The 9143-nt window shown below is 35.6% G+C and overlaps 1 protein-coding gene across 2 annotated transcripts in view; it reads right to left on the reverse strand.

The window, feature by feature from the left end:
• Positions 1-9143, reverse strand: part of POLD3 (polymerase (DNA-directed), delta 3, accessory subunit) — a 59508-nt gene that overhangs the window by 23933 nt on the left and 26432 nt on the right. For both annotated transcript variants that reach the window (XM_015557505.1, XM_006777926.2), the window contains exons 7-9: positions 8643-8715; positions 3772-3937; positions 1303-1409 (exon numbers count right to left, since the gene is read on the reverse strand). In XM_015557505.1, coding sequence (XP_015412991.1) covers positions 1303-1409; positions 3772-3937; positions 8643-8715 — 346 coding nt within the window. The remainder of the gene's footprint in view (positions 1-1302; positions 1410-3771; positions 3938-8642; positions 8716-9143) is intronic.

Consider the following 9143-nt stretch of genomic DNA (forward strand, 5'->3'; position numbering starts at 1 on the left):
TCTATAAGGCAAGTCGTGTTCCTGGGCTGAAGAAACTGCAAGGTGGCTAGTCATCACTAGGGAGAGGAAGCCTGGACATTGCTTTGTGACGTTATTACCCAGACGGACACTTAGCATATTAGCCTTTTATATACATAGAAGATAGCCAAGATATGTGCTCGTTAACAGATGAGTAGATAAAAAAAAGTGGTGGTACATATATACAATGGAGTATTATTTGGCCATAAAAAAGAATGAAATCCTACCATTTGCAACAGCATGGGTGGACTTGGAAGGTATTATGCTAAGTGTAATAAGTCAGACAGAGAAAGACAAGTACCATATGATTTCACTTATGTGTGGAATCTAAAGGGCAAAATAAACAAACAAACAAAATAGAAAAAGACAGATACAGAAAACAAACAGATGGGGAGACAGTGCCAGGTGGTGGTAGCAGTGATGTTTGTGGGGCTGGGTGAAAAAGGTGAAGGTAGTTAGAAAATGTCCTGTGGATATAAAGTACAGCACAGGGAACAAAGCATTATTGTAATAACTATGTACAATTCCAAGTGGGTACTTGAAATATTGGGGACCACTTTGTAAAGTATATTATAATCTAACCAGTATGCTGCACACCTAAAACTAATACAGAATAATACTGAATACAAACTGCAATTGAAAAATAAAATTTAAATTTAAAAATAAATAAAAAGGTTTTTGATGATATATATGTTAATAATCATTTTCTTTTTCTTTGTATTGTTATTTTGGCAAATTACAAGAAAATGATAGTTCTGGTCAAAAGGCTAAAGTAAAGTAGATTTTAAACAGAAATAGGTGCTATATGTGTCTGAATGCTAGGATTACTAGAGTAGTTGTGACCCATACTAAATTACTTTTTAGCTCTGGGCATCATAGTAAGAATTGACCCCTGCTGTGGACTAAATGTTTATGTTTCCCCAAAATTCCTATGTTGAAGCCCCAGTCCCTAATGTGATGGTCCCTGGAAGTGGGGATTTTGGGAAGTAACTGAATCAAGAGAATGGTGCCTAATGAATGAGATTGGTGCCTTTACTAGCGACATAAGAGGATTTCTCTTCCTGCCATGCAAGGACAGAGCGAAAAAGATGTTCCTCTGCTAACCAGGAAGAGCTCTCTCATTAGGAACTGAACCAGCCAGTATCCTCATTTTGGACTTCTCAGCCCACAAAACTGTGAGGAATAAATTTCTGTTGTGTAAGCCACCCAGCCTATGGTATTTTTGTTATAACAGTCTGAACTGACAGACAATCCTACTAGCCAAAAATTAATAGCAATACCCACCTTCATCCTCACTGCTATCAGACTCAGGAAGTTTAAGTCTTCTCCTCTTTTTCTTCATGTTTACAGTTTCTTTTGTCTCATCATCAGAGAACTCCACTCGCTTCCCCCTGTGGCCATCCAGGAAAAATTGAAACATGTTACACAAAATAAAATTATAAGTATTCATATGCTACTATGGGTCTTGCATCATAACTCATGGTCTTAATTCCAGAGGACAGAAAAATCAATAAGAATTCTTTTTAAGGCTAACTGACCAGAACTAAATTACTTCATGGGATGACCAGAATAAAAATTTTCTCTAGCTCTCTCTAGACCACTGGAAACTACTACCAGATTATTGGGCATGTTCCTAAATTCTTACTGCCCCTATTGGCCTTTTAATTAAACAAGCATTCAATAAGCAGCTACTAACTACATATATGAGGCTCTTTGCTAAACAATGAGGATGTAAGGATCAAGAAAATACTGTTCTCAAGGAGCTTTAACTGGAAAAACAGGTATAAGCACTACTGTAATACAATGTGATCATTTTACCGGACAAATGTTATGGGACATGAGTCTTACTTGAAAACTTTAAAAGCTAAGTATAAGTTCATCAGATAGAAAAAGGGGTACATATTTTATAGAGAAAAAAACAATATGAGCAAAAGCATTAGACCTCAAGGTGTTTCTAATGACGTAATAAAAAACTATACTCCATCCCATCCTGACATTATTTCGCTCCCCTGGATACTCCATCACATTACTCGTTCATTAAAGGGCCCACTGTATGTTAGAGACATAATTTATATCTACAAGTATTTTATTTCTTATATAACTTTAAGTATCAACTTATTTTTCTATCTTAAGGTATGAAGAGACAAATTAAACCCAAAATAAATAGAAGGAAATAATAAACATAAGAGCAGAAATCAATGAAGTAAAGAAAATTAACACAGCTAAAAGGCATTACTTTTGGGGGGAAAGATTTAAAAAATTAAAAAGCCTTTTATAAGACTGATAAAAAAGACAAAAAATATAAAGAATGAAAGAATCTGCAGTGGTAACTACAGATACTCAAAGAATAAGGATATATTATGGACAACTTTACCCAAAAAGCTCAACAAATTAGATGAAATAAATTCCTTTAAAAACACAACCTAACTGACTCAAAAAGAACAAAAGAATTTGAAGAGCTCTATTTAAAGATATAAAATTAATTTCTTAAAAAAAACTTCCCAAAAAGAAAACTCCAGGCCGATTCACTTGTGAATTTTATCAAATTTTGAAGAGAGAAATACATATCATATACAAATAGAAAACAGAGAAGTACTAAACTCCTCCCAATTTTAATAAGTCGGCATAACACTAATACTAAAATATGATTAATGTTACTAGAAAAGAAAAGATCCATAGACCTTGTAAATGTAGGGGCAAAAAATCCTTACAATATTAAGTAGAATCCAGCAATATGTAAAAAGGCTAATAGACCACGACCAAGTTGGGGTTTATCCCAAGAATGCAAGGTTGGTTTAACATTTGAAAACCAATCAATGTAATTCACTATATTAACAGACACAATGCATGACCATTTCAATAAATGCAGAAAAACCATCTGTCAAAATTCAACACCCATTCATAATAAAACCCCCCAGGAAACTAGGAACAGAATTTCTTCCATCTAATAAAGGGCACCTATTAAAAATATATAGTTAACGTTATACTTAGTGCTGAAATACTGGATGCAAGCCTGTTGATAACCATCAAAAACAAATGTACCCATGCTGGGACATTTTAATCCACCCATATCACATGTTCCTAGGAGGTGAGGCCAGCTGGACAGAGCCTTGACCCTGAAACTTCAGCATTTTGTTGATGTTTTCTATCAGAGTATCCCCAACCTTGCCACAAAAGTAAAGTATTTCTGGGCCTATCAGTGCTGACAGTGTCCTTTAGAATTTCTTTCAACAGACTAATTCCTACCAACTATGAGGTAGTGTCTCAAATTCCTGGATCCATTTTTAACAGCTTGTGTGCTTTTTATTTTCTTTTCTAATTACATTTTACCACTTGAAAAATAAACTCATTGATATAAAAAGAAAACAAAGAACTTTTTCTCTTAAATTTGACTGGAAAGAGTAACCTTTCATTGGCAATTTGAAGTGAAAAACAGACACACCATCAGGCACACTTATGCCATGTCCACAAATTCAAAATAAAGGAGAAAAAACAATTGATTTAGGTCAATGGAGTCCAAAAAATAGACTTTGGGCTTTAAATGTCCTAAAATGCAGATTCTCGGTCTACTTCACTAGACAACTAGACAAGATATTGAACTTCTCCCCTCACTTTGGTTATGTAGCCGTACCCTGACGGCATTAAGTAGGATTTAGTGCTCAACTGAAAACTGCCTGCTGTCAATAAGCCCAGACAGACCTTCTCAACCCCAGAAGAAACACACTTTCCCCGTAAGTGACAAAATTTTCCTACCTTTTTCTCTCCTTCTGCTGCATCTTAATAGGCTCTGCTTTTTTGCTGGGTTTCTTCAGACCTGCAGGGGCTGCCAGCTTTGGTTCAGTGACAGACAGTAGAGGTTGTTCCACTACTTTTTCTTCTTTCACTTCTTGTTCTGAATCCAAGTTGACTTTAAGTTTATCTACAAATCAAGTATAAAAGACAATGTACAATCCCATCAGGCAATATTAATCTATCATTCCTCTGACAGCCTACTAAGTGCCAGGTAATATGTTAAAAGCAGGGGCTAAGGGGGAAAAAATACATTCCCTGTCCTAACAGAGCTCATGGTCTAGTCAGAGAACATTTCGCCTTTCCAACTACCACTCTCGCTATTACTGTTTTCTTTTCTGCCTCCAGCTAATCCCTCTTAATATCACAGCCCCCACGGCAAGTGATAGTAAAAGCAAGGCTTAGGAAAGAAATGAGATATCACTATTCTCATTAGCTAGATGAGGAAACTAGCTCAGAGGAATTGAAGAGTCAGAGGACTTAAAATGCTTCCCAAGAGTACACAGGCTCGCTGCCCCACCCTCCTGCCGATCCATGATCCAGTGGTTACGCAGTTGGTCGTTATGCTTCACGGTGTAATGACCATTTGCAATTGAAGAGTCAGAGGACTTAAAATGCTTCCCAAGAGTACACAGCTTACAAATAGTGACAAAAGAAATTTGTGCTAAAATCTTATTTTCTACTAGTAGCCCTGCGCACAAATCCTTGCGCCATAGCTCGTCTGCTGCCAGCTTGTGGCTCGCTGCCCCACCCTCCTGCCGATCCATGATCCAGTGGTTACGCAGTTGGTCGTTATGCTTCACGGTGTAATGACCATTTGCATATACATCTTTATTATATGGGATTAGTCTATCCTTTTAAGCCTGCATACTTTATTATATCCTACTACCTTAATGATATAATTGAAAGACTACTTTGGAATCAGAAAAGTTTGGTTCAAATCCTACTTCATTCTGGGCAAGTTAATTTAAAAGTCAGTCTTCTCTGTAAAAACTGGAGTAAAATTTAGAAGATTATCAGAAGGATTAAAAGAGATCAACATATGAGTTTAAGTGATTTACTTTAAGGTAACACTGATGGGAAAGGAAGAGTCAGTTTAACTGCTCAAAGTCTTTACCCCTTTTCCTACACCAAGCTGAAAAACACAAAAACAACGATGGTGTAGTGCAGAACACTAAGAAATTTAAGCAGGATGGGCCTTCCATCTGAGAAATTATAGAAGAAATATACAGAAACTATATGCTATATTCAGTAATAGTTGTTTTTTTTAAAGAAAATTCACACAATACTCTCAGAAAGTTGTAAACAGCCTCTTCAATAAGTAGTTTTGGTTATAAATCATAAAATAGCTTAAACCATCCAAAGTTCAGGAAAAAATTATTGCTATCTTAGTTTTTGGCTGTTACACATAGCTTAGTATAATAGTTTATAAATAAAGTATATTATTTGAAAAAATAGATGATGGATAAAAGTGTAACATATAATCTGTTTATGCTTTCTTTTTTGAAAACTTAAATGGGGAATCTGTATAGTTGAATCCACCATGGTGTCATTCTCTATTGCATTTTTACTACTGCTGTTATAAAGTATCAGTACTTCTCAAACTTTCCCACCTAACTATATAGAAGAGTAAACATGACCCGAAAAATGTTCGCTGAAGTTGCATGTGCATCTTTAAAGTTTATGCAAATTCTGCATTCTATCATATAATTGACATTATTTTGTTAGTATCTATTTCAAAATTACATCCTGAGGAGGAAAAACCTCCAAATATTTCCTACCTACCCCATGGGTTAAAGAAAAAGAGGCTATTAATTTCAGAAAACTGATCTAAACTAAAATACCTTTGATCAAATAGATTTAGCATCCAGAGTTTTATTCTCTGTTTTGATTTTGGGAACTCCAATTTATACATATATAAAACTATAATTGGCCAATTAGCTGGTAAAGAGGCAGTTTATTTATAACAGTTTCAGGCAACTGTTAAGAAAAATTTAATCACATTTTCTCATTACCTGAATGGTCAAGTTACTTGTATCATCTGACTAATTAAAAGCATCTCATTTTTATATTCAAGAAAATATAAAACCACTTTTCAAGAAAAGAAAAGTAACACAATGACTTTAATTGTCATCAAAGCTGCAACTGTTTTAACATAAAAGGCATTAATTTTTTTGGTTATTGAGATATAATTCACACATCATAAAATTTACCCTTTATGTGTAAATTGTACAATTCAGTGTTTTTCATTTGTGCAACCATCACCAGTATCCAATTTTACAACATTTTCATCACTCCCAGACCTTGACAAGCACTAACCTACTTTCTCTATAGATTTGCCTATTCTGGACATTTTGTATAAATGGAATCAAACAATACATGGCCTTTAATTTTTGGTTCCTTTCATTTCTCATGTTTCAAGGTTCATCCATGTTGTAGCATGTATCAATACTTCATTCTTTTTTGACTGAATAATATTCCATCGTGTGGATATGCCACTGTAGTATATCCATTCATCAAATTATGGACCTTTGGGTTGTTTCCACTTTTTAGCTATTATGAATGCTGCTGCTATGAACATCTGTGTACAAGTTTTGTGTGGACATACAGTTTTAATTCTTGAGTAGATACCTGGCAGTGGAACTGCAGGATACCTCTGGATTTAACTTTTTTTTTTTAGTATTGCCATACTTTTTGTTAAAGTGAGCACATCATTTTACATTCCCCACAGCAATGTATGAGAGTTCAACTTCTCCACATCTTTGTCAATGCTTGTCCAGCATTAAGTTGTAAATGTTCAAGTTCCCACAGTCACCTCTCTTCATCTAGCTCTCAAGCTTCATTTTCACTGCAATGACCTTGTTATGTGTAAAATATAATAAAAAATTCATCAATTTAACTGTAAACATTCAGCCTTGAAAAAAATGTTAATCAACTTTATAAGCCATTCTTTTTATTAGGTAAATATTGAATTATTTTATATTATTTAGGTTTTACTCCTCTATTACATTCCATCATAACACCCTTTACTCTTTGCCTAACAATTACAATCATTAACTATTTTACTGTTTTTATATTTATTTGTGTCTCTGCCATGAGAATGAATATAAGGGCCACGAGGGCAGGAATCTTGTTTGCATATGTTTTGATCCATTGTAGCACCAATGCATAATGGTGCCAAGCACATAGTAGGTGTTAGTAAATACTTGCTAAATAACACACATGAATAAATAAATGTATACTTCTGTATAGTTTGATTTCCCCCACTTTCAGGCCCTTCCAAAGCAGCAGCGACATCTGCCATTTGGTATTTTCTCGGAGAAGAAGCTGATTTTATTTTATTTTTTTACAATTAGCAAATATTCACATCTTACATATTTTAAAACTAATTTAAAAATTCACCCAGCCTGTGTGGCTCAGTGGATGAGCGTCAACCCATGAACCAGGGTTCAATTCCTGGTCAGGGCACAGGCCTGGGTTTCAGGCTCAATCCCCAGAAGAGGGCGTGCAGGAGGCAGCCAATCAATGATTCTCTCTCATCATTGATGTTTCTTTCCCTCTCCCTTCCTCTCTAAAATAAATAAAAATAGCTATTTTTAAAATTCACTGGTTATTAAAGTTAAAACGCATAAAAAGCAAGCAAACAACATTACATGTGAACCTTATTGAGGCTGCCAAGAAACCACACAATCTAATTAGGTACAGTGGGCAGAGCAGTACCAGCCGCAACGGCTAGTGACATTAGCATGATGTGTCTTCATAGATGTAGGGAGCCTTTTGTTCACTGTACTTCCAAGAATACAATTGTGCTTCCCAATATTCTGAAAGTATCAAATTTTCCATATGCTTTCAGAACACAAAAATGTTCTTGGATAGCTTTTATGACAAATAAAAAACTATCACTCCAACCCCTCTCCCAACCACCAATTGGACCATCACGGAAAAGCAGAATTCTGACTAATTTTGCTTGCATACACCCTTAATAAAATGCTTCCCCACAAAATCTTTATAAAACTGATGCTCCAAAAAAATGCTATAATTATCCTGCAGCTCCTGCATTCTTCCTGATATTCTGCCACATATCCTCAAGGGATGTTTACTTGATATAAGAAGTATGAAAATATGTGACTATTGGTTCCTTCCATATGAAAGAAATCCTATTTTTAGAAATATTTTTAATAAAGAAGATATTTTTAAATAGCCAGTTTAGATCCCTATCTGAGCATTTCTAATTCACACTGAAGTCTAATCTGCAAAAATAACTAAAGAAAGGCTAAAGCTTTGTTTTTGCAGCCCCTTGGGAGATAGGGATAGTAATGGTGACACCAGGCAAACTATACCAGCATCCAAGATATTAACCTCAACACTGTACTGCTTAACCAGGCAGCTTCCCTTTTGTTTTAATTCCCATTTTCAAGAGCTCTATAAAACAAATATTTTTTTTATTTTCAAGGCAGGAGGTAAAAATAGGAATAGTACACTACACTCCAAAGCAGTGGTCACCAACCGGTGGTCCATGAGGTCCAAAAGGTTGGCAACCGCTGGTTTAAGGAAACCTTTGGAGCAGTGGTCGCCAACCACTGGTGGTCCGCGAGGTCCGAAAGGTTGGTGGCCACTGCTCCAAAGGATCTAAACCGAACCAAACTCACCCATAAAACCCACGATTCCAGTTGGGTTAATTTCATCAATATACTGAAAACTAATGTTAAGATTCAGGAATGCTACATGGTAGTGGTCCCAGATGGGTAAAACAGGCTTTCACCTCAGATAGGTAATAAGTTGTTATAATAATATTCATATATTAGTATTCAAAAAGAAGGTAAGAACATGCTTACTCATAGCAGCTTTTCCAAAAAAATTGCTCATCACATTTCCTTTCCCTGGTGCCTTGTTGCCTACTGAAGATGCCTAAAAGTATAGAAAGAGAAAACACAATTTTTTTCTTAGTGTTTAGGCTGCTCTTCAAATATCAGTCTCAAAAACACTTTCTTCAACAGCAGAGCACACTATCATGATGGTTCAGTCTTTATATAATCATGCCAAACGTGTATGTATTAGATATAAAAACAAATCCAGACCCACCCGTACCAGTATTAATCTCCAAAGCTTAGGTCCTCACAGTTCTTATAAAATTATTATCCATGAATGTGTCTAAAATTTTCTTGAGTGAGAACCAAGATGGCGGCATAGGTTAACGCCGGATTTTGCCGCCTCGAACAACCATTTCAAAAGTGAAACTAAAAGACGTAAGGGACATCACCCAGACCCACAGGAACGCTGGCTGAGTGGAAGTCCTACAACTAGGAGGAAAGAGTAACGCATACGGACACTCAGAG

Source organism: Myotis davidii, unplaced genomic scaffold (assembly GCF_000327345.1).
Source record: "Myotis davidii unplaced genomic scaffold, ASM32734v1 scaffold169, whole genome shotgun sequence".
NCBI classification, from domain to species: domain Eukaryota; kingdom Metazoa; phylum Chordata; class Mammalia; order Chiroptera; family Vespertilionidae; genus Myotis; species Myotis davidii.